Source organism: Lycium barbarum, chromosome 7 (assembly GCF_019175385.1).
Source record: "Lycium barbarum isolate Lr01 chromosome 7, ASM1917538v2, whole genome shotgun sequence".
NCBI lineage: Eukaryota > Viridiplantae > Streptophyta > Magnoliopsida > Solanales > Solanaceae > Lycium > Lycium barbarum.
Genome location: NC_083343.1, coordinates 2,082,291 through 2,109,450, shown reverse-complemented (window position 1 = coordinate 2,109,450; position 27,160 = coordinate 2,082,291). Strand labels below are relative to the sequence as shown.

Here is a 27,160-nt window from a genome sequence, read left to right as displayed (position 1 = left end):
ATTACTCAAGACAATATTTTTTATGTTTTCGGACTTCGTTGTGATGGTTTTATCATTTTAGATTCTAATCCTTCAACTTATGACTATTATGTTGACCGTTGTGTAATGACATGTTATTCTAGTAACAGTGATGTTGATGTTATTACATAGCATGCAAGATTAGGTCACATAGGGCAAGACCAGAGGAATAGATTGGTGCAGGAAGGGCATTAAGGTCCTTTCTTCAAAATTGAAATGCCAACTTGTGAAAATTGTCTTGCCGGAAAGATTACGCGTGAACCATTTGGGAAGGCCAAGAGAGCAGATTCTCCATTGCAATTAATCCATTCTGATATCTGTGGTCCAATGAATTGAGGGCAAGGTTTGGTGATTTGTATTTCATTATATTTATTGATGATTTCACGCGCTTTGGTTATGTCTATTTGATTTCTCATAAATCTGAAGCACTTGAATGCTTTAGAAGATATATGAATGAAGTTGAGAATCAATTAGATAAAAGTATAAAGACTTTAAGAACCGATAGAGACCGTGAATATTTATCAAAACAGTTTGAAGAATATGTAATGAAAAAGGCATTACGAGACAGTTAACTACTCCTTACACACCTCAACAGAATGGTGTAGCAGAAAGGAGGAATAGAACATTATTGGACATGACAAGGTCAATGATGGCGAAGGCAAATTTACCTATCTCTTTCTGGGGATATGCGTTATTAACTGCGGCCTACATACTAAATAAAGTGCCTTCTAAATCAGTTACTTCCACTCCCTATGAGCTATGGACTGGTCATAAACCGAACCTGAATGATCTATGACCTTGGGGTTGTGCGGCATATGTAAAAGATTGTTTTGGTAAGTTTGGAAAACTGAGTTCAAAAGGGAAGAAATGTATCTTTATAAGATACTCAGAATACTCCAAAGGGTATGTGTTCATTCGTGAATTAGAAGATGGAAGTATAACTGAAATTGAATCACGATATGTCACATTTCTAGAGAATGATTTTCCCAAAAAGGGCGAAATAAAGGAAGGAGAGCCTCTTTACGAAATGTTGAGTTCAGATGATCAGACAATGTTTTCAGATATGTTTGATAGTCAAATAGATCAAGGATCGGTTCCTGATCCAAGTGGGAGTTTTGAATCCCATAATCCTATTGAGGAATCTGAACTTCAATTGCGTAAGAGTACTAGAAAAGGTATACCTAAACGATCATACGAGATTGAGGATTACGTTTTCTTAGTATCTCCCGTATAATTTGGATGAGCTAATTCCGTGATTGAGGCTTTGGCAAGATCTGGAAAATATGAATGAATGAAAGCAATGAAAGAAGAATTGGAGTCCATGAGAACCAACAAAGTCTGGGATCTGGTCGATCTTCCTTCTGGGCTTAGAGCTATTGGGAACAAATGGGTTCTCAAGGTTAAACGTAAAGCGTACGGGTCAATAGAAAGATACAAGGCACGATTGGTCGCAAAAGGTTTTACCTAACAAGCTGGAATAGATTATGAGGAAACATTTTCACCAGTTGTGAAGTTTACCTCAATTCGGTTACTTTTGGCTATTGTTGCACGTTTGGATCTAGAGTTACACTAAATGGACGTGAAGATAGCTTTTCTCAATGGAGAACTAAATGAGGAAATCTACATGGAACAACCTGTAGGTTTTATCGTTAAAGGCCAAGAAAAGAAAGTCTGCAAATTAAAAAGATCTATTTATGGCCTGAAGCAGTCTTCAAGGCAACGGTATTTGAGATTTCACAAAGAGGTGATGTCATATGATTTCACCATGATCGATGAAGACCATTGCATTTATGTGAAGAATTTCAATGGAATGTTTGTAATTCTTTACCTTTACGTGGATGATATTTTATTAGCCGGAAATAATTTGGAGTATGTGAAAACTATCAAGTCATGGCTTGACATGAAAGACATGGGTGAAGCAGATTATATATTGGGTGTTAAGATCCAAATAGATCGTTTCAAGAAGTCCTTGAGTCTATCTCAAGAAACTTATATAAAGAAATTTTTGGAACGCTTTCGAATGAATAATTGCAAAACCATGGATACTCCTATAGCAAGAGGTGAGACTTTAAGCCTTGAAATGTGTCCAGAGACTGAAAAAGAAAAAGAAGACATATCTCGACTTCCATATTCTAGTGCTATCGGGAGCTTGATGTACGCTATAATGTGTACTCGTTCAGACATTTGTTATGCCGTAGGTCTGGTTAGCAGGTATCAGTGCAATCGTGGAAGAGATCATTAGAAAGCTATGAAGAGGATCTTCCAGTACCTGAAAGGAACTGTTGATTATTCACTATGTTATAGTGGAAATGATTTACACTTGAGAGTATACACAGATGTTGATTGGGGTGGTGATCGGAACGATAGAAAATCGACATCCAGTTATGCTTTCTTACTTAATGGCGGTGCTATTTCATGGAAAAGTAAGAAACAAACTTGCACGACGCTTTCAACTATGGAAGCTGAGTTTGTGGCTTGTGCATCTGCAGTACAAGAAGTTGTTTGGTTAAAAAGATTATTTGAGCATTTGGGTGTAGCAAAGAATTCTCAAAGATCAATGATTTTACATTGTGATAGTCAAGCGGCTATTGCATAGACAAAGGATCCTAAGTATCACAGTAAAGCCAAACACATTGACATCAAGTATAACTTTGTAAGAGACACATTAGCAAGTGGAGACGTAACTTTACAATACATACCTACGCGAGAAATGATAGCTGATCCTTTTACAAAGGCGATATCTAGAGACCTATTTGAGAAACATCTTATGGCTCTAGGTTTGCGTAGGATATGATTATATTTCTGTATTGTAAAATGACTTGGTTGTTATAATATTTTCATCAATATTCTACTCTTGAATTTGTGTTCATATCTTATATGCATGTGATGATGTAATTTTATTGATAAAGTGTGTCGACCAAGTCGCGAGATTGACTCTCTCACATGAGCAATTGCCTCTTACGTTGAGTAACATGGAGAGATGAGTTCCACCATCATGTTATGACTTGTTTTGTAAGCCAGCTATGAGTTTCTTTAAGAAGATGGCTTTGAGGATCATTGAAGAGAGAAGCTCAGGTTAGACATTTGGAGGAGTCTAGATCAAGATCTGTTCGGAGTTGAATAAGTAAATGAATGAGACACACGCGCCATTCGAAGGTGAGAACATCGTAACATGTGTTTCATACCACGTGTGCTAAGCGACCAATGAGTTAATGGAAGAATGGATCCCTGCTTCTTCATTGTGTGAGACCCCGAAAAGTTACATTAACTTTTCCATGGAATACCCTTTGACCTTTGACAGTTTCTTGAAGTTGCAATCAATGTTGCTACTTTAGCATGTTACTAATAGCCATGAGTGATTCGGCAATGCAGTGCATGTCTAGGAAAACAGTTGATTTGGAATAGATAAATTTGGGTAGAAAGGGAGGACAATTAAAGTTATTAATTTAACTTGTATTCATAGCTCGGCCATTACACTTGCTATAAGGGTATCAAGTGTAATTGTGGATATAAAGTTAAACATGAACTCGAGTTCACCTCTATAGAGGACGAGGGATCAGCTAACTAGCTACTGGTGTAGCGGATGAAGTCTGGGGTATTGCGAGTAATAAGATCCTCATGTTAGTAATAAATCCCTTCCACATGTGATTAGATTTCTACATAGAGCTCTTGTACAACCTTGATGGTTTAGGAGCATTGTAGCTCTTGGTGCTCGCGGGTCGCACGAACTATTTGCCAGTATAAATTACGTGTGTTGTTGAGGTAATGTTGGTTTTGGGTCTAGCCCACCATGAGCGAAGTGGGAGATGTTGGATAATGGGCTGGGCTGCGGGTCGCTCAATGTTGGGCTGACCCAACCCGATTAGTAGGATAATAATGAGCAGTTTCCTACTAATAGGTTACCACTACTCTAAACGTTAACAACGTGAAATTGTGGGAACAGTTTCTTCCAAGTAACCACTTCTCTTTCTTTTGCTTTAAAAGAAACCAGAACGTTTTTTTCTTAAAAAAAAGAGAGAACAATATTAATCTGGTATTCTTAAAGAATGGAATACACACACAAAACAAAAAGGGCATTTAGTTTGTGGACATTAGTGTTCTATTTCCTAGTGAAGTAGAATTGGCTTGGAGCAATTTTTCAACAAAGATTCTGTGAATTTTCCGCTGCTGTTATCAGGTACACGATTCTTGTTCCTGTTACTAATTTCTAACAGACACATTAAGTGATTATAAAAAAAAAACTGAGATCTAACTAATTAAGAACAAACCTTTGTTATTAAGTGTTATAGTTCCGCTTACAAGTTCGGTAAAATTTAATGGTTTGACCCAAATTCTATATTTATGTTAAAAGATCCTATGTATAAATAATTTACTCAAAACTCAATAAGTTATCTTGTATAATATTCAAATTCATAAACTTAAATTCTAACGTCGCTTATGATTAAATTTACCATTTTCCTCCTAGTTTTCTTTCATTAATCCGACGTTACCTATACCTAGTTTCTCTTGCTTCGGGCTGCCGGGCCTCTCCCTTATAGAAAATCCTATTTAGAAAGCTCACATGTTTATTTTCATTCGGTGTTTTTTATATTTTCTTTGAGCTGAGAGTTTATCGGAAATCATCTCTTTACCGCATAAAGGTAAGGGTAAAGTCTGCGTAGACTATACCCTCTTCAGACTTCACTTATGAAATTATACTGAGTATGTTGTTGTTAGTGTCTAGTATACACGTTTGGGCCCAAGACTAAATTCAAATTTGGGCTGAAAAGTCTCACATTGAAAAGTAGAACGCGATCGTAAAACTCACTCCACCACAACCATTATTATTGTTAAAATCACAGCACATGTGAGAACTTGTCCAATACACAAACGCAAGCAAATTTCACCAAAGACAGAATCATATTTATGAGACTCACATATCACTGCATGCATTTGGCACTCTGGAAAATTACTTGGAAGTTGGAATACACATAAAAAAGACATGCATGCAGAATGAATCTCTTAAGACAATTCAAAGGACTTTGCGTAAAAAAGATGGTCAACAGTAGCAATTAATTAGGTACACCACAACTTTTACTATTATACGAGATACTGCTAGAACCTATAGTACTCTTATTCATAGATCCTATCATGGATCTCATAAATGAGTTTTTTTACCTTTTGTATACAGCTAATTGTATGAATATTTTATAGTGTCAATATTATTTTAAAGATAATTATTGATAATTAGTCATAGCAAGTGTAATTTCAAAAGTTGGTCGTATAATCTTTACGGTAGATCAAATAGCACTGCACTACAACAACATACCTGGAGTCTGAGGAGGGTAGGATGTATGCAGATCTTACTCTTATTCTTTGCAGGGTAGAGAGGTTATTTCTGATAGACCCTCGGCTCAAAAACAATGTATCCGAAGCAGGATTTTAAGAAAAACAAGATAGCAAAGTAGCAAGATACAAACAAATGCAACAACAGATAGAAGTGCACAAAACTATGTGATAACTAAAGAATACGACTAAAAAGGATAAACTCCCATCTTACCTACTAGCCTTCTACCTCAATCCTTGACCTCCATACCTTTCTATCTAAGGTCCTACTAGCCTTCTACCTCAATCCTTGACCTTCATATCTTTCTATCTAAGGTCATATCCTCAATCAATTGGAGTTGTGTCATGTCAAATAGCACATACACTGTGAGTGAATAAAAGTTAAATCCTTTTTATTAGTGAAAGAGAAGGTGTTAATCATAATAAATTAATTACTCCCTCCCGTCTCAGGTCAAAAGACTCAAGGAAGAATTTATTTTAATATTGCGGTTACTTTTCAGAATCTCATTGTGAGACTTAAGTATGCCATTCTCTTCGTCAAGAAAGATCGAGCACCATAGAAGCCTATTACTTAATTGTCATTATTATTAAAAATAATTGGTTAAAAATATTTGTCATTTTAGAAAATCAAGATAGAACTAATTATTTTTCTATCTTTATTACTCTTACTTAAATAAATGTAGAGAGAGATTAATGTGGCTATAGGAAGAATAACATTAATTTGAAATCAAAAAATAAATAAGAATAATTTAGTCAAATTACCCTTCTAGTTAATATTTTTTTAAGAGTCACGCAGAATGCAAACATGACAAGTAAAATAGTCCTGAGGGATCATAAATACTGTTTCATGTCAAACTTAAAACTTTTATCATTAATCAGATTTTTTGTTTTTTTTTGGTTCAAATTCTACGAATGAGAAAATAACTATTGCGATGCTTCTCCTTAATCGGTTTTATGCATATGAAATAAACGTTACTAGATTTTGAATATTACATGATTAAACTAAAAAATAAAAACCCAGTAAGACTTTCTCACCTTTTTCATAAGTAAACAGGGAAAATCCGAGTCCCCATGCATGGCATTGGCAATTGAATTTTTCTTTCTGAGTTTCTTTCTTATTCTCTGATTTTTCTCTATTCATATTTAGCGTAAGTTAGAAGGTAAAAGATGTGTTGACAGAAATGCTTACTGCTTACAAGTGAATAGTGATAGAGCTAGCCTGCCTCGTTTTGTCACTTTTTCATTTACTTTTTGCCATCATTAGTTTCTCTGAATTGCCCATGTGGGTCAAGAGCAATAACAACCTATAGTATTTATAAGTTTGCCGTGATAAATTTATTTATGTTATATATAGGGTAAATATTTTTTATATTATTAGTGCGGCTTAATTAGTTATTACAAATTAATTATTCTCTCAGTCTTAATTTATGTGACACTTTTCGTTTTTTAAGAGTGAAATAAGAAGGTCTTAGACAGTGATTACTCGTAAGCATATTTTAAATTGTTAAATACTGTGACTTAGAGTACTTTTTATGAAGTTTTTAAATATGTAAATTATTTTTCAAAAAAATTAAAGATTGTGTATATGAATTTACTGTCAAAATAAAGAAGTTTGACTCACGAAATTGAATTGTGTCACATAAATTGAGATAAAAGGAGTATATTTTATACTCCTAATTCAAGTTTCAAACCGACGCTAAAAGCCATGAAATCAACACAAGTGAAAACATTAGAAGTGGTCAATGAAGTGGGAAGACCATGAGGTCTCAGGTTCAGGTCTCAACAAAAACAAAAAATATTATATGATTAGATGATTTTTCTACCCTATTACCCAATTAAGCCTTAGTAGGTAGCATTATCAGTACCTGTGCTGGTGAGAAATATACCTGATAGAATTAGTCATGATATGCGCAAGCTAATCTAAACACCACCATCGTCTAGAAAAACAATTTAATCGTGGGAACTATTTCGTTCGTTTACCAAAAATGCAATTGTTTAACACTACTAGAAAAAGTGTTTTTCTCACCGATATTCAGTTGAAAATTTGTATTATAAAACATGATTTTCTCATCTCATTCCAACCAAACAATCTCATTGGGAAAATGCATGGTGGGAAACAAGTTCTCATTGAAACGCTATGAAACTTCATAACTTTTTCATGTGAAAATTCTACTATTTATATTTTTCCCACCTATATTCAGTGGAAAATAGCCATGGAAATTTTTCAATGGAAAAATAGTGATTTTTTAGTAGTGTAAGGACGCCATTAAAAAATCTTAATACACTTTATAAATTGAGTCTAATTAGTTATATTCAACGACAATGTCAAGAATTTTTGCGCCATCGCTATAATTTATTGTAAGTTATATTCTATTATGGATCATTGTACTTATGTTCACTTAACTTGGCAAAACCAGATATTAGTAAGGCCTTAATCTTACAGAATATAATTTTTTTTTCCAGAAATTTAAAGGGGTGCGTGGGGGTGAGGGTTTGGGAGTAATTACTCCTTACCCTCTTATTAGTAAAGGAGTTGAAGACATAAGTTGCTTCATTAATATTTTTTGATCAAATATATGCGAGCTTGTACTTTTGACCTTGAATGTTAGGTTAAACTTATGAAGTACACATAGAAAACAAAGTGAAGCTATTAATTAGTTTTTGAGTTGCGTAATAGATAATGGAGTTGGCAAAGAGAAAGCAAGTATTTTTCTCGCATGTTAAAAATAATAACTAACCAGCTAAATGCCTATTACAGTACTTGTTAAACTGCACTAACAATATAAAGTTTTTTTTTTTTTTAACTTTATTGTGAATTTAATTAAATTAAATCCCAGAATAAATACTTAGAAATTGTTTATTTTCTAACTAATCTGGTTGCATGCACGTGACATGCCTTTTCTAGGGTATATGTAAGGGGGGTTATCAGAATCTCATTTACTTTTCATCTGATAAGAAAACAACAATATTAACCAAAAAAAAAAAAAATTGTCACCTGTGCTTCATTTTTCCTTCTTTATATAAACACCATCCATCTCTTCATATCTATCAATCTTATTCACCCTCCATCACTTCACAATCATACCATTTAGGCCCCAATAAAAATCATGCATTCTAGTTTTCTTATATTTGTTTCTTCTTCAATATTCACGTTACTAGTAATTATTCATCCAACTTCTTGTATTTCAGAACGAGATAAGTGTTCACGTTTGTTGATGAGTTACAAGAAAGATGACTCTGTCAGAATCAGACGATCTTAGGTCTTTGTCGGTGCTATCCTAGCTGAGCTTGTATGTTTAATTTTTCTTTTTCATATTTTTTTTTTGCTATTTTTTCTTGACCTTGCAAGGCTTTTCTCTTGTTCTTGCTCGAGTCATTTTGTTTTTCACTTTTCTTATGCAGTTCAAATCTCCCACCTCTTCTTTCTTTAGCTATTCCTCCTGAGCTTGACCGTAAAACTCTTTCGTTAACTGTTGTGACAATCCAGAAAGAAGAAAATATAATGAGTTTAAGTGTTGTACAACTATTAGAAATATGATTACCTATGAGAAATAGAGCTTTTTAATTCTTCTTCTCATGTTGTTACTATTTTTTTTTTATGGTTTAGCTAAGGCTACCTATGTATTAAGAACTTATCAATGAATACTGTGAAGTGGAATTGGAGTTGTTAATTTAATGTTGTGATTGATGCAGTTTTTGACTGGCACTCTTTGTTTCCAACTTTGAATTTCATAATTCAATAAGATTGATATTGCAATGATGCATATAACTTAAGATTGTTAACTGAAGGAAAAACATACAAAAGCAATGATTAATTATTTGAACCAAAAGAAAAATAGACTTTAAATCTGCTAGTAGTAAAATTTACAGGTCCTATTTTGTTGAAGGCTTTAATTTATTGTCCAAAAAAATGGTACTAGTACTAATCTTTACGCAGACAGTATTCACAAGTCCCAATATGCTCTAATCTAAAAAACGGAGTAAATTACGCCATTTTTTCACTATAACCTATAATTATTAGATTAAAATATGACTAACAACAATTACTCGTCATTTCCGAACAAAACCTATTAAATGATATTGTTAAAAAAAATCCCCTATTAATTAGTTTATATTAAATTGAATTTGAAAACCTACATTACCTATGGTGGATTGGTACCTTTTTTTTTAAAATATAATTGTTGGACTTACGATACCTTGAATTTATTTCCATTTTGCATTTTTTGGTAAAGGGGTTGTGCGGGGGGGGGGGGGGGGGGGTACAATTATAGTACTGCCATCCATCACCATACAAGAAAAAACGAAATGAAACAGTAATATTTTCAAATCCAGATATAGCAATTCTGCATATTTTAGACAGTACAATATTTTTCCTGTTTCACATTTATTAAGTATCAAATTATTCCTTCACAGTTCACATGTTTCATTTTTCTTACTCTTGTGTAAAGTAGGAGTAGTGTAATAAATGTTTTGCGTACCCTGATTCACTATTTTAAACAGTTTAAAGTAAGAATATCAATTGAGTAGACAAGCTTGAAATTTGGGGTCCAATATTGTAATAAAAAAAAGCTCAAATTAGAATGTGAATAATTAAGTTGAATCTATCTTTTATTGTTAATTCAATTGATATTACTTAGTATGTCGCTATTAAAACTAATATCGATCCTTTACTAAGAGAATAACTTTTCTTTCTATAGTTCAACAACAATGACAACAACATACCCAGTATAATCCCACCAGGTGGGGTCTCGGGAGGGTCGAATGTATGCAGACCTTACCCCTACCTTTTGACGGGTAGGGAGACTGTTTCCGATAGACCCTCGACTCAAAGAGAGATGAAAAAACACCAGTAATAATAAACACTAATAATAAACAGTAGTAGCAGCAAGATAATAGGACAACGAAGTAAAAGAAACAATCAGATAGTGCTAGAAATAAAAACAAACAATCCAAAGCAGTATAAAAAGGCATGGCAAAAGAATCGGAGATATGCGAATGCTAGAATAAAAAATACAGGAAAATGGCAGAAATAATGCTAGACCAGCAAGAAAGAAAGGTACTACTAATCCTACTACTAGCCTTTTACCCTAATCCTCGACCTCCATACCTTCCTATCTACGTTCATGCAGGGGCGGATGTACCAAGAGCCCAGGGTGTTGACAAAAAATTACAGTGTATAGTTAGGGTAAATTTTATATGTTTATATACATTTATTAACTTTTGAACACCCTGAACATATATTACAGTGTATATTTAGGTTCAATTATTTTTCCGAACACACTGAGTGAAAATCCTGAATCTGTCACTGCGTTCATGTCCTCGGTAAGCTGAAGACTAGTCATATTCTGCCTGATCACCTCTCCCCAATACTTCTTCGACCATCATCTACCTCTCTTCCAGCCCTCCCTCACCGGCCTCTCACACCTCTCCCCAATATTTTCTTATTGTTCGCAAGAATGAATAGCAAAAGCAAATAATGAATATCAGGTGAAAAACAAAAAAAATAAAAAATAAGAGTGAATAGCCAAGTGAGTGCTCTCACACTCTAACATGCTAATTTGAGGTCCTTATGGGAGACACTACTAAAAGACGGGAATTTCAACAATCCATCTAAATTTGGCTCATCGATAATGTTTCCGATGAATTTCCAACAAATGCCAACCGGTTCCGGAAACACCCATCGAAAATTTCTAGTTTTCTAGTTGTGAGATTTTCCTTGGGAGGTATTAGAATGAAATTATTATTCAAGAAAGAAATGATTTCTATAATGTAAGTCCACATTATAATATTTTCACCTCTTGTGGGTAAATTCCAGTTAACACGAATAAAAAGTTGAAACCTGTCGTGTTTCAGTAGAATGGAGCCCCTTTGGCAGGGAGTAAAACCTAGAAAATTCCACTGTATGTTTCATTTTATGCCACTACTTGAACTTTGTCCCCATCTGAAAAAACTTGTGAATAAGATTTTTTTTTCTATGTTACGCGTTTGGGGACGGCCCCTAGACTATTATGATGTGAATTCTTTATATCCATTTATAATGAAAATTTATTTGATGTTAGGCAAACGGGGCTCCCAGGCAGGATTGTCTGGCATAATAATTTAGAAACGATGGAACTGGACCCCTATCTTTAATAGGATTGCACTAAGTTCGGCCAGATCTCCGCCCCATTAGGATGCATTGCATTGAGAATTAACTCGTCGGATTAACCACAGAACATAGGCAGTATTTACCTATCCGGCAAGACTTTTGAACAGTTTAATAAGATATGTAGAATAAAGATTTGTGAACGATTTAACAAAAAAGGTACAATGAACATAGAGTACCAAATTTATGCCCCACCCTACAAAATTTGTGAACAAGGCGAGATTTGCCCATCTGGAAGAAAAACTGAAAAATATCAAGATAGTTGGAAAGAAGATAGTACCAACCACCCAAATCCCCTTCCGGCAAACCTGTGAATAATTCAACAAGATAGGTGGAATGGAGCACCAAATCCTACCTAATAGGACTTGTGAACCATGCAAGATTTGCCTATCCGGCAAAGCCAGTGAACAATTTAACAAGATAGATGGAATCAAGATAAAAATATGTTCGTCCCCCGGGCTAAACTTGAGACCAATTGAACAAGCGTAATATTTTCATTCTTCCAGGTGTATAGCTCCAAGACAATGTTGGCAAAACTTCCTTGAACGGAGACAAAATATAAATAGTAACCTCAGGTCATCCTATATGTGCAAATCTCCCGTTAAAACCTAACCTTCCCATAGTGAGCTTTATACGGCACTAATCCAGATTAATCAAGCTAGTGAATTCTGAGTACCAGATGATTAAACGAACAAAACAAAACTCGCACATCTTAATGAAACACACGTCTCTAGAAAGCAACATTGTTAATCAAAACAAAAATTCAATAAAAGCAGAATAAATACGAGCTAAAAAACTCAAACGAAATGAAAAGAAAATATAAATAGGTTAAGACAGATAGAGGCACAGAATAGAGAACTTCAATAAATACCAGCCCAGGATTCTTTTCCATTTCACTTATATAACATATTGTTACTTATTATTTACAAGCCAAACTCCATATAGATGAAATATGTCAATTACATTTAGTGGACAAGACTCAAGTGGTATACAAACAATAGATCTTTTGAACCAAAAAAAGAAGGAAAGAACAAAAGAAAGATTGAAAACCTGTGGGATTTATCTGTAAATTTAAGGTTGAAACAAATAGTTCAGATTCCAGTTTCTACAGATTGGCTGAAGGAACACAACCATCTTCTAGCTTCGACGTTCGATGTTGATCGCCTAAAGCTCGATCGTGAACATCGAGTCAGATGTTCACGTTCACCGGTTCTTGGAACTAAAGATGGGCTTGTGACCGGGCTTCCCATACAAAGGCCCGGGCTGAATTTCAATGCTGGGAACTTTTGGCAGCTTAACGAGCGGAAGGAAGAGCCAAGCGGGGAGGAGAGTCGGCCCGAGCAATATAAATCGGGCTTGCAAAAAGGCATTTCTAAGGCAGTTGGTTCTTGTCCGTCAGCGGTACATGAACAAAATGGTAAAGATAGACTTGTCCGAGCTGCTTCTTTGATGATCGGCGTCGTGTCTGCGAGCTTAACGAATGAAACGATGCCATGTCGGCATAAAGGGCAAGGAATCGAGCCTGGAGGGCCGTGGGCCACAGTTGAGGTGCTACTTGTGGAACAAAGGTACAATGCACAGCGCGTGCAGAACTCGTGAAAACAACCTGTACAGCATGGCAAGCATTAGATACAATGCTAACAACAAGAAAAGCTATTTCATTACATAAGCTTCCATAGATAGAAAAAACCATAAGATAAAGGAGGTGTTTGGTATGAAGGAAAATGTTTTCTTGGAAATTAAGTGGGTTTTAACTTATTTTTTGGTATTTGGTAAGTAAACAGAAAATATTGTCCCAAGAGAATTTAATTTAGGCAATCACTATGGAGATGGAGGTGGGGTGGGTGGGGGTGTAGGGGATGAGAGGTTGCGGTGGGGGAGTGTGGGGTCGGGCGTAAATGGGGTCTAGGGCTGGAGGGTGTGGGGACGGGGGCAGGGCGGGATGAGAGTGGGGTAGGTGGAGACAATTAGCGGAACTTATTAATGAGATGATTTATAGCCACACAAATACTTATAGCTTATTTTGGATCACAAGTTTCACAAATCTTCCTTTATTTCTTAAACTCCGTGCCCAGTCCAACACCTTCACATAAATTGGGACGGAGGGAGTACTATATAAATCTTTCTAGTAAGAGATTTGATTCAATAAATTATCAACTATTTCATGTTTACCATCTACATATTTTCGAGCAGTTTCAGCAAGACATACCTTCTGCAGCAACTGTACACTTTCTTTCCAGACAAACAACACAAGGGTCTAAACAAGTTGATGGTGAATCAATTGTTCTCCATCCACATTCTCTGCAGGAAATGACAAAAAGTTATTTTCAGAATTCTCATCCCCAAGCCTTGTCAGTATGTAACTTGCAAATGGAAAACTCAAAGAGACGATATTCTGTTAAAAATAATAAGAACACAGAAAACCGCAAATAGTGATCTTTCACCATTTTATCAAGAAGATCAGACACTGGTACACGCACAAGGGTAAATCACATAAGTTGACTCAATTATTAATGATATCTCATATCTGTGCCAGAAATTGGAAATGCGTCGTAATAAAGAGCTATCCAGATGTATAATGAGCGACATGAAAAATCTAACCTATCAAAAGAGCGAGAAGGGCCCATTTGGACATGATTTTTTTTTTCCTTTTTTTCAAGAAAAAAAAATTCAAAACGTCGTTGGGTTATACATTAGACTGATTTTTTGATTATTTTTTTTTGGAAGATGAGTTTCAAATTTGAAGAAGTGGTTTTGACCAGTTTTTCAAGTGAAATTTTTTTCCCCTCACAAAACGTCTACCTTTTTTCAAGCTAAATGCACGTCCCTTCAACTTCCAAATATACTTTTTCAACCTTTTCTCAATTAATCCTTTTATTCAAATAACATATTTTTATGTCCAAACGGGGAAAACATTAAAGCCTCTAATTCCGTTGCATGCCAGGCTGTCGCTGTAGCACTGCAGCAATAGTGTTGAATCACAAATTGACAGACAGAAACAATAGAGAACAGAAAATAAGATGAAATGCCTCATTAGCATGACAAATTGATGAATGTGCATCAGCGAGTGCAACGAATATTGCTGAACCCGACTCACCTAGCAATCTTCACTATACTCATAAGAGGGAGGCATAAGAATGGTGAAGGAAGAGGACGTGGTTGCCTTTCTGGACGAGCACTTAAAATCTCCTCCAGCCCTTCTCTATGCCATGATTGAGCAACCATCAACGGGGTCCACCTTAAAGCATGTAAAAGAAAATATGCAAGTTAGGAAACTTATCTAAGGCATGAGAGACTACTAGCAGAGTTGCTATATGAGAATAAACCATATTTATTTGTTTCAATAACTCAACTTTAAACAAGATTTAAATGTGATCTCTTTCTTACCTAATCGAAAAAAAAAACAAGATTGCATTTCATAAGCTCTCCATCAAGTATACAGTCTTTTCCTTTTTCTCTTTCTCTATTCTGGAAGAGAAGACATCTTGACTAAAGTGGAGGAACATTTCGATGGCTTTATTAGTTTGTATCAATTTTTAGGTAGAGGTCTTCATCAACATGTTAGCGTCTGCATGGTGATCAAGATTTTACTGCAGCCTAACCTTAAATTCTTATTTGTCATCTCTTCAATTTTTAAATATGACATGGAATAGCATAGTTTTCTATACTACTCTAACTCTCCAAGGCACTTTCTTTTTTTCTGAAACAAAAAGAAAAAGAAAGTGCCTTTGAGATACATTAGCCTTGGAGAGTTATAGTGTAGCTAACCAAGCTATTCAATGTCATAAGAGTGGAGAAATGCCAAATAAGTGGAAAACCTCTATAAGGATATCATCTGAACTATATGCTTTCAAACCTCTATAAGGATATACCATCTGTACTACATGCTTTTGTAACCCTGATATATTTCAGGGCATCATTTACTTTAATAAACCTAATCCTACAAGTGTAGCCAATGTGTCAATCTATCACCAATGAAGATTCGTAAAGTTATCCTCATGAAATCTGTTGAGCAATTGATGAAAATAGCATCTCTACTTCTCTTTGATCTCATTATCTTCTGCGAAACTTGTTGAGTGGTATATGGTCTCACTCTAGTCTATTCCAAATTCTATTTCTACAAAACTACACAGCATGTGAAAGATAACCAAATCAGGCTGACACTAAACCTCAAACTTCAAATTAACATAAATGCAATAGGAATCTAGTAGTTGCTTGACGACGAGTCAAATAGCAGCAAGATAGTAATGGACTCGCAAAAGTTGAAGTCAGATATTTATATAATATCCTTTGGTTATGGAAGAAAAGTAATTTATTATCTATTTCTCCAGCTGTTCCAATTTATGCGGCAGAGTTCGAATTTCGAGAGTCAAACTTTTAAATCTTGACTGTAAATTCGGACATGGAATCTTTAGTTTTTTTAAAATAAATTTATATATATTTGGAAACTACGTAAATACGTAAACAGTACCATAAGTCACATTAATTGGAGCCCGGTGCACTAAGCTCCCGCTATGCGCGGGGTCCGAGGAAGGGCCGGACCACAAGGGTCTATTGTACGCAGCCTTACCTTGCATTTCTGCAAGAGGCTGTTTCCACGGCTCGAACCCGTGACCTCCTGGTCACATGGCAGCAACTTTACCAGTTACGCCAAGGCTCCCCTTCATAAGTCACATTAATTGACAGTTCAAAATATGTAAAAGACGTACAAAAATTCGAACGTGTCACATAAATTGGGACGGAAGGAGTAGTATCTGGAAATGCATTAAATCATTTCGTAGGTGTCAAACCATGTAAAGATATCATACCCATTTGCATTTTCTGCATTCAGACTGGCACCTCTGGCGATTAAAAGCTGAAAGTTGGATAGAAAACGCAACTTCAGAATTAGCATCAATTATATATTTATACCAGAAAAATAAAATAGAAAAGGAAAAAAGAAGAGGAACAGACCTGACAACACTGAGCATTCCCGCCACATGCAGCATAATGAAGTGGTGTACTTCCTGCACCTGCAAGGTAAAAAATTTACTTTTTAGAAAGAAATAAAAATGATGATATTGAATTCTGCTACTTGATTCATAGCAAGAAGCCTCTAAATTGTAAGCGCCACATATCAAGGACTTCTCGAACTGATGGTAAACAGATGAGGAACCGAAATCTAATCTACCACATATCTGAAATGATGACTGTTATTTTTGGAAACTTTTTTCTCCGACATTAAAAAATATATATAATACAGTCACATTGATGAGATATTGTCCGACCTTAAACTAAATGATAGCTTCTAGTCTGTTGTGTAGCATATGATTCTTTTTACATAGTACAAGACATGACCTGTACAGAAATAGGGTGTACTGTACACAATACCAGCCAAGAAGACAGAAAATGAAAATCAGTAGAATCTTGTCCAAGTAAATTATCACAAAGCAGGTAACACAAGTAGAACAAATCCAGAAGATAACAAAAGAGTTGAGAATGTCTGAGTCATTTCAAACGCTTATTCAGACAACCTGAACGGCAGTACCTCAGATAGGCATCCTGGGAAAAAAGGGAATACAACTTGACATTGTGGAGGCACGCATAAAGTTCATGAAATCATTGTTAATACCAAGACAAAATGGGTGCAGATTCTGTTATCTCTTTATATATATAACGGTGGTGTCTGGGCCAACTTGTGCTCACCTCAACTATTTCACCGGATACCTGCTACCTCCTACCAGCACAATACCAGAAAACTTTGTCCACCAAGGCTTAGGCAGATGGGAAGAAACACCAAGTGTTTTTTGACTCTATGGGGATTTGAACCCTGGTCTCCAAGATTTGCACCCACTTTCATTGACCACTAGGCCACGCCCTTGGATGCTCAAAATTCATGTTATCTCATATCTACGTCTTTTAGTACTTCGTTCTGAAAGATATGGGGTTACACATGAATCTGATGAGCTAAGGTCTCTCTCCCTCTCAATTACAAGATTATCTTCCTTAACTACAAAGTACATTACTCATGAATTGCAATAGCTAAAGCGCCAAATGAATAGCACAAAACTTAGGGAATTGATCCACATCATCAGAACTCGAAGACATGACATCCCTGGGACCTTTTTTTTTTTGACATCCCAGCAACTCCATGAACTAGAGCAAACTAATTTAAAAGACTGGATATTCACATAATTTATCAAGTTGGCTGAGTTTGTAAATGCTTTTGAAAATGGAAACATGTTTTACCCTCCCGGTAAAAGACTAATGAATTAATGATTTTTATCTAGTTCTGCTCTAAGGGAGAAACATGACCATTACGGATTCATTCAGTCGACCTAACTGAGGCATAGTTGTAGTATATTTCTAATTATGCTTCTTTTTTTTGCCAAAGAATACCCAAGAATTCCAATATTTCATTCTTAACCCGAGAATTGACATTGCCTATTACAAGTTATATTTATTTCAGATCTTCCAATATGGAGACTGAAATCTGTTGCACGATCAGTAAATGTGTGACTTTTAAGGCAATCTTCTCATAAAAAACAACAAAAAACGCATTAATAACATCAGTCGATCAGACAATCTCACCGTTTCGCTCAGTATGAATTACTAATATAATACGTTACAACATGAAATGAGAAAGATGGCAGATAGGCATTTAAGAATTGAAGGAACACATAATAAGAAGCAGTTTAGCAACTATCCTCGTTTAAGAGATCAATATGGTATGCTCCCTCTGTCCCGATCTATGTGACACTCTTTACTTTTTAGTCAGTCCAAAAAAAGAATGATACATTTTTATATTCAGTAACAATTCAACTTTAAACTAATTATTTTACCCTTAATAAGATGATTTATAGCCACACAAATATCTATGACTTATTTTAGACCACAAGTTTCAAAAGTCTTCCTTTCATTCTTAAACTCCATGCTCTCCATGCTCTGTCAAACACCATCACATAAATTGGGACTGGAGGGAGTAATAAGTCACAAAATGATATGAGAAAGATGGAAGATAGGCATTTACGAATTGATGGAACACATAATAAGAAACAGTTTAGCAATTATCCTCCTTCTTTTATAACCGGGGTCTCCAGGCTAGCTTGCGCGCACCTCGCCCACAACAATCATTTCTACTTCTTTTTTTTCTTTTCCTTTTTTTTTTTTGGGGGGGGGGGGGGGGTGGGTGTGGGGGGGAGGTTTCAAGAGATCAATTTGAGACAAGAGCTAGGCACAACTTGGAAAGTTTTCTCACCTATCAAATCAATTGTAGTCCCATCTTCCACGGTAACCTTGGTAACCGAAGCCCCCAAGTCCAAGAGTAGCTGCAAGCTTTCAACATGGCCATTAAGCGCTGCCATATGAAGGGCGGTAATTCCACCATCAGCAGCTCTATTGATCACCTCATGCAGTGCACTAGATCAAGCACACAAAGAACTTCACATTAATACCATTGGATAGAAGTATGAGATCACCAAAAATCAAATGCATAGCTTGAAAAAGAGATTTTACAAGTCGTCAAATTCTTGGATAGAGGCTTCGTTTCTTGATCTCTTTCTCATGACATTACAGAAATTAGGGATACTTGGAATATAATCAGCAAGGAGAAGCCGTATACATCGAGAATGTCCGTTCAGAGCAGCTAAATGAAGTGCTGTACCTCCATTGAGATAATCAGCCCTATGAATCTAAAATATAATACAACTGTAAGCTTGTGATCAACCTTGATACAGTCCCACTAAATTGCATAAGGAAAGAACACTTTAAATACTTCTAGATAAACAAAGCGATTATACAGCAATAATAAACTGTCTTACATTGGCTTTGAAAAGAATGAGCGTCTGAACAACTTCCCAGTGACCATATTGACATGCTTGCATCAAAGCCGTCTGTTAACCATAAGACAAAATACTAGTTTCAATCAATCAACAAGAATTAAGTACTTTCTCTGTCCCAATTTACATGACGTCTTTCCATATTTAGTAACAATTTGACTTATGTTAGACCACAAATTTTCAGAAGTCTTTGTTTTTCTCTTAAATTTCATGCCCAGTCAAACACCTTCACATAAATTGGGACAAAGGGAGTATAAGATATGGAACCGTACTTGCAAGAGAGAAAAAAACAATCTACCTGACCCCGGTAGTTTCTGAGGTTGATGTCAACTCCAGACTCAAGCAAGAGAGTAACAATCTGATAGGACAAGAAAATACTCAAATGACTAAATGCATACAAAATCCACCAAGTGTTGACGTAAACTATAACCATCACAGATTAACATTAAACTCTTAAGGTACCTCATGATGTCCTTGGGCAGCAGAGTAATGTAGAGGTGAATTTCGAACACCAAAGGTCGAATACCTCACTAAACGCGGATTATAATCCAGTAAAGCTTTCGCTTCCTGAATATCTCCATCTCTAGCAGCAGAAACTAATCGCTCACCGGATGCAGAACAACCAAACGAATTCCCCACAAGGCTCAAAAATCTCATAGTTTTCGGATATCTTTCTGGCATAATATTGACAGAAATTCCTTCCTTTCTAACAAACTAGTAACAATCCCAAAAATAAACTTTCCTTACACATAGTTTCAAAGTCAATTTGTCTTAACAAATCCAATGAATATCCTCTCAAACCAATATGTTTTCTGACTTGATTAATCAATGAATCAACCAATCAAACAATTTTTTTTCCATACACAAAATATGATATGTACTATTCTTGATGGTGATCAATATATATAAAAATTAAAGGGGAAAGGACCTTGTCAAATACCTGAGCTGGAAGAAACCATAAAACAAATCTTTAATCACTTAACACCATAAAAATCAAGTCTTTAACTTTTAACCTTTTTTGTTAATTGGAAATGTAACAAATTTTCCAATTATTCAAGAATCCCAAATACCCCACCTTACAAAAACTCCAAATTTTCCCAAGAAAAATCTTAAAAATCAAATCTTTGATCATTTAACACCATAAAAATCAAGTCTTTAACTTTTAACCATTTTTGTTAATTGGAAATGTCACAAATTCTCCAATTATTCAAGAATCCCAAATACCCCCACCTTACAAAAACTCCAAATATTCCCAAGAAAAATCATAAAAATCAAATCTTTGATCACTTAAACAACAATCAAGTCTTTAACTTTTAACCACAAATTCACCAATTATTCAAGATTCCTCAATACCCCACCAAATTTTCCTATAAAAAATAACAGATATATCCAAAATTTGGGTTAAATATTTTCCAGGAAAATACCCAAGAAAGAAAATTTTCACCAGATCACAAAATTTGCAGAAATAACCCAATGGATAGATAAATAACCTCAAATTACTTGATGGGGTTCACCAAAAAACATTCTTTTTGATCATCAAGAATCAAAAAATAGCCTTGATTAGCAAATACCCAAATCAAAATTTTGCATAAAAAATAATCTTGAAAAAATGAGACTCTCAAATAGGAAATTTTTTTTGCAACTAATTTGGAAAGTTGAGAGCCTCAAGTTCCCAAAATGGGGTTCAAGTAAATGACATTATTTTGTTGATTCACAAATACCAAGAAGGGCAATGATCTGCCAAGAATCTCTCTTTCTTTTTTTTCTTTAATTTTTTTTTTTTTGGTAATAAATAAATTCTTTAACACCCAATGTGCTGAAATGTAGGTATATAGTTATTATAGTGAAAATGACTAAAATGGTCCCTTATTTTTTGTGTTAAATTCATAATAGTCTCTTAAGTATCACTGGAGTCCTCGTCAGATATTTATTAAACTCTGATTGTTAAGTTTAATTAAAACTATAAAAATAAAATATACAACAACATACCCAGTATAATATCACCAGACGGTGTTTGGGTAGGGTAGAGCGTACGCACACCTTACCCTATCTTGTGAAGTAACGGAGATGGTTTCCGATAAACTCACGGCTCAATAAGGTACTCAGTATAAATATAAAAAATATTTAATGAAAACTCACTTTTGTAGTTAGAATTTTTGCAATTTATCTTTTTCTTTTGGCTATTTCTCGAATCTAGTGTAACTTTTTAAGTTCAATTTCTATTAATTTTTGTGTTTGGTGCAGTTTTTTATATTGTGATTTTGAGAATTTAACCGAAACTGTTAGTGTTTATGATTAAGATTCTTTTTACAGTTCTAATTAAATTTAATTATAAGAGTTTGAAAAATATCTGACATAGACCAGAAGTGTCCGCTTACAAAAATTGCTCAAGTAATATTTAAGGGACCTATTTGAACTTACTATAAAAATAAGAGACCAATTTTCTTATTTTGTATTGAGTTGGTGGTGTGGTGAAAACATGATAAAAAGTGGGGTTGAAATGGCGACAGGCAACAATTTGGGCTGACCTAAAAAACCAAAAACATGCCTGCAACAACATCATTGGGTTGTTTGGACTAATAATTCCAGTCAATATTTTGGTAGTTATTTTGTCTTTTCATTTTGTCAAACAGTTCCTTTTTCTTTTTTCTTCTATATAATATAATATAGGGGATAATACATTTACTTTAAACTATACATAAAAGTTTTAGAGTAGTCTACTGTTGTTGTCACACTCTCCTTATTTTTCTTTGTTCTATACTTTGTTTTTAGAAAACTTTGGTGGAATAATCAGTTTTCATCACGTTATTTAAGTTACAATTAGCATTGTATAGCATGTACGTAACTTAAAGCCAATATTGACAAACTTAACTCAAAACATTATGTGCTCTTTCATTTCTTCTTCTTAATTGCAGTAGAGTATTCAATCTTGATATAATCTAACCTTGTTAGGGTTTGGCCTAAATTTTCTAACTTATTTGGATTTTACAATAATTGTGTTTTACTTCAAAAAAGATTTCTTGGTAGAAAAGGTTTTCTCTGTGGAAAAAGACTGAGGATATTCCCTTCAAACAAGAAACAATAACATCCACAATGTAGTTGTTTAGAGAGTTTGTTTAGGAGAGATTTTTATCTCAAAAGGTTTTATGCTATTATATTAGTTTTTTCATATGTAGATCAGTTGATCAAACAATATTAGAATATTGTATATCTTTTAGTATGTTTATTTTTGTCATCTGATTTATCGTTATTCAAAATTTGCATTATTAGCTTCCGCATGACATTTCGATTATTTTGATCCCAACAAACCTTGCTAGAAATTCATATTAAGAAACCCGACAAGTGTCGATACTTAGTTGGTCTCTTCAAAGTTGACCAATATATGCAATCATCCCAATTCTAAGACCTCAATAAGAGCGTGATTGAATAAATAAGTGCAACAACTTTATGGCATCCTGTATCACCTTGAGCATATATAGATCGTAAGAAAAGAAAAAAAACACGTATAGGTGAATACATGGATAAAAACTTATGCCAACAACAAAACCTAAACTCAAAAGATTTAATCAATAGAAGAAATAAAGGATTCAACCAAACAATGGGAATAATTAATCAATACTAGTATAAAGACTTAAATCTATAAACTGAACATTCAACTACATGGAACTATCCATTGAAGAAAGGAATTTAACTCCTACAAAAATATTTGCGTCAAGATGAGATTAAAAAGGAAGTAAAGAGAGTTCTTTATCCAAACATAATAAATTGCACCCTAATCTAAAAAGACTTACTATTTATAGGCTAAACAAATGGGTTAGGCCCAAATACAAAATAACGAAAATCTTAAATAATTAATAAGGTAGGTCGTGTGGTCCAAGTGGTTGTTGTTTAATCCACAAGTGATTCGATCATGATGAACATAATGTTTTCCAAAGTCCAAATGCTAATGAACCAAGTTAACATCTTGGTTAAATGTGACCATGACCCGCTTAGGGCAAAGAGCGAAGGGGATGGATCATGCATATCTGAGCGGTTGAAAGAGTCAATCTTAAAAATCGAGCTACCTTATTATTATTAGAGAAAGAAGAACACTTTTTAGCTTGCTAGGTTGGATTCAAACCTATGACCAATCAGTAAACAGCGAGACGCTCTATCATTTACATGTTGAGGAATAACAAGAGACTCGTATTCATAGAGTTCAACCCTCATTCGATCAAACTTGATCAACTCTTCTTCCATTTGGCCATAAATTTTGAAGTTGAAACTTGAAAATTTGAGTTTTTGAAGTTGTGATTTTTGGAACTTAAAATTGTGTTTGAACATGCATTTTACTTGTAACCACTTTAAATTTTTATGAGTGAAAGTGAAATTTCTCCAAAAAACTGATCTGGGCCAGTTTTTGGAACTTGAAATATTTTGAAGAGAAATTTTCAAAATCTGATCAAATTTCATGTCAAACAGATAATTACAAATAAATTTTCAAAATCTGATCTAAAATTCATGGCCAAACGCTAGGTTAGAGCCTTGGAGGTGTTATGTACGTACTAATCCATGCCACCTTTTATAACTCTTTGAAATTGGGCTGAAATGAGAAAGTATATTGCTTCTACTTTTCTCCTACCTGACCAAATAAAGGGACCAAAAGGTAGTGTTATTAAAAACTCATATCAACTGAGATTTGCACTCCATTAAGATTTATTAACCCTTTTCTCATAAAGTAAAAAGTTGTTTATGATAATTCATTTCCTAAACAAATGGAATAAATCATCTTGCTAGTACTTAGCACTAACACAAAAATTAAATTAAGGGATGTTGATGAGGTATTGTGGGGCTGTTTCTCACTTGGAATCTTTTGTGTTGTTGATTATTTATTGTAATGATGTTATCTAAGTTATTATAAAACAGTTAACTTGAAACTTAAAGGATTTAATTATACACTTTTGAGTAATTTATGGTATCTTTGCCGATCATGCTTTTGTGACGTTATTTAGCTAACAATAAATATTAAGTGCAATTAATTTTTAGAAAAGGACCCAAAAGAAAAAGAAACCTTTATGTTTTTTTGTAACGCTATCCTTATGATCTAACTTTCGCATCTTGAACTGTCTATTCTAGTTTGATTAAATCAAATATTAATACTGAATAAAAATGAAATTGTAAATCAACAGTTACCCAGACTGATAATATTATTTAAATTCGTATAAACCATTTACGCAAAGCTTTTATCCATTTCTACTAAGACTGAGCTTAGTATGAGTGTCACGGTAGAAACCCCGCTATCTTTCATTCATTAATTTAAATTAGAATTATTACGAAATGATTCTGCTGTCAAATGGATTGAATCATGACTACATTTCCACTAAGATTGAATATTGTGATCCCACGAGAAAATATTTGAATAGTGGTAGAGTTCAATAATGAATAGCCTTTTTGAAAGCTACCTAATAAATTTTAGTGAAATAATAAAACATATAAATAATAACGGAGGTCAATTGACGAATTAAGAATAGTAACGTTTATCATTTATTTCCGGATGAACATTAACTTCAGGCTTTTCACCTATTAAGAAGTGATAAAACAATTTCCATGATTATAAATCGACCTGAATTATAATTTTAATTACGCATTCTAAACGCTATCTAGATATTTCAGATGATCTAACTAGAGAATGGTCGTGTAAATCATGTTCGAAACCCTCCAGTACTCTTAATTAAGGATCTCGAGTTCAAGTCCAGGAACAGAAAAACCTATGATAAGCAGCGCTTTCCTCTTACAAGAGAATCTCAAATGAGCGAAAAGAGCAATACGGTCGTGTAAGACAAAAAGAATTTCATACGTTGAATGTAATTCTAGTAACTTTTAATTAGTTTGTCAAATAACGGAAGAGAAGTTCGGAAATGCTAGAACAATGAACATATATAGGCAACTAATCAAAATATTGCCATAGCCGTTAAGACTGGATGCTAGAGCAGTGAGAAAATTGCTTGACAGGGATAATAATTGTAATTTGTAAGCTAATAAGTAAATTGCCCCAAGTAACAACTAACAAGTGTTTCCTAAGATGTTTGAAATGACTGCTAAAGTTTAGAAGAATAGCCTTACTATAATCAGAAACAGAAAAGGAAAAAAAAAGCAATATTTCAAGTAAATCTAAGAAAAAGCTAGAGACATTGCGTCTATGATCACCATCAGAGGTGGAGCTAGAATTTTGACGTTATGGATTCAGGACTGTTGAAAATACAGTCTATTAAGTTCTTAATAAATTATTTATATATACATATTAAGTGAATTTTTAAACACAAATACAAAGTTTGAGCTAAATTTACTGAATTCTACCAGACTCGTAAGGGAAGCTCTATCTCCACCGCTGACATTCCTCATCATAATTACTAAAGTTTCAATGCAAAGGTGTTAATTTTTTTTTATATCATGATATCGAGGTTAGCTTATGCGCACATCGATTATTCCACTCGACACATACAATCTTCCTGTATAACTACCGGATAACTCTACGTCTTTGCCTACCAAGGGTTAGACTAATATGGGAGAAATGATCTAAATTTTTATTTTTGGGAGGTGGTTGTAGGGGGAGGGGGGGGGGGGGATTGAACCCTGTCACTAGGCCACCTCCTTAAACGCAAGCATTACGTTAAGGTTTTGAGAATAATTAACTTTTTTTTTTCTTTGCTTGAAAATAATTCATTTAAGATGATAAAATGGAGCTCACTCAAAAGGTGGGAAAGGAAACAAATAAAAAAGGTTAACTGGGCTTAGCCCATGACGATGGGCCGTCTTCGTATCTTAGGCCCACAAATCAAGTAATCAAGTAATCAAGATAGGTTTATTGGGCATTTTAAGTATTCCAAGTAATCAAGATAGGTTTATTGGGCATTTCATTGCTGTCCATTAATTCATGGGCCAGAAAGCTGAAATCTTTGCCTAATATATGAGTTCTATTGGGTATATTATTAGCCTCCTGTTGAACCAGTAAAAAGAAGGGAAACTGACATATAGGTACAAGTCCTACATAAAATGGACTATTTTGTGCTGGTCTTTAATTTTTGCCCTTCAAATGGACTGGTTTTTAATTTTTCCCTTGAAAATTGAATTTACGCCTAAAGAGCATAAGTTACGCATCATAATATCAACAAGTTATGTCAACGCCTTAAGAACTTATGTCCCTATAGACAAGACATAAGTTTGATTTTCACAGGCAAAAATTAAGGGAGAATGATGTATAAATGCATAAGAATAGGGTATATTTATAAATATGACGATACTTTTCGGTTTACAAAACATAACAATAGATTTCTTACAAAAGATATACGAAAATTTTCGCTCAAGGGTTAAAATTATCGCTCAAAATTTTGTGTATGAAATGTGTGTATTTCGTTCAACGCTTAAAAATTTTGCTCATTTTTTTGTGTATGAAATATGTATTTCTTGCTCAAGGCTTAAAACATTCCCTCAATATTTTGTGTATGAAAACTGTATGAAATATGGATATCTCGCTCAAGGCTTAGAAAATTCTCATATTTTTCGTGTATGAAAACTGTATAAAAATGGTATGTAATGTGTATAAAGTTCATGTTAGGTTTAGGAAATTTAATGCAACTACAACAACATTGTATATACAATTTTCATACAATATTCATACAAATTTAACACGACTACAACAACATACGAAACTTAAAATAAAATTTTTTGTAACACGAGTCACGACTCTCCATTAATATACAATCTTATGCTTTACATAAGTTACGATGCTACCATTATTCATCACTCTTCACTTGCTCCAATTCCATAAACACATCGACACAAAGAGTTAGATATAACAAAGAGTGTTTGGGGATTT

General features: G+C 34.3%; 1 protein-coding gene across 1 annotated transcript; it reads right to left on the bottom strand.

The window, feature by feature from the left end:
* Positions 1-12,330: 12,330 nt before the first annotated feature.
* Positions 12,331-21,099, bottom strand: LOC132602871 (probable E3 ubiquitin-protein ligase XBOS32). The gene is made up of 10 exons (XM_060315659.1): positions 19,768-21,099; positions 19,604-19,663; positions 19,288-19,359; positions 18,983-19,158; positions 18,726-18,886; positions 16,442-16,500; positions 16,297-16,343; positions 14,586-14,726; positions 13,698-13,789; positions 12,331-13,094 (listed from the first exon to the last, which is right to left on the bottom strand). Exons 1-10 carry the CDS (start codon positions 19,984-19,986, stop codon positions 12,580-12,582), a joined length of 1,542 nt encoding a protein of 513 aa, XP_060171642.1. The 5' UTR covers positions 19,987-21,099; the 3' UTR covers positions 12,331-12,579.
* Positions 21,100-27,160: the final 6,061 nt, after the last annotated feature.

Excerpts from the sequence above, each read along its gene's own strand:
- LOC132602871 (XM_060315659.1), bottom strand. The coding sequence starts at position 19,986 with ATGCCAGAAAGATATCCGAAAACTATGAGATTTTTGAGCCTTGTGGGG. Across the intron at positions 16,344-16,441 it reads GGAATGCTCAGTGTTGTCAG|CTTTTAATCGCCAGAGGTGC; the intron begins GTCTGTTCCTCT and ends TCCAACTTTCAG. Across the intron at positions 14,727-16,296 it reads AATGCAGAAAATGCAAATGG|GTGGACCCCGTTGATGGTTG; the intron begins GTATGATATCTT and ends ACATGCTTTAAG.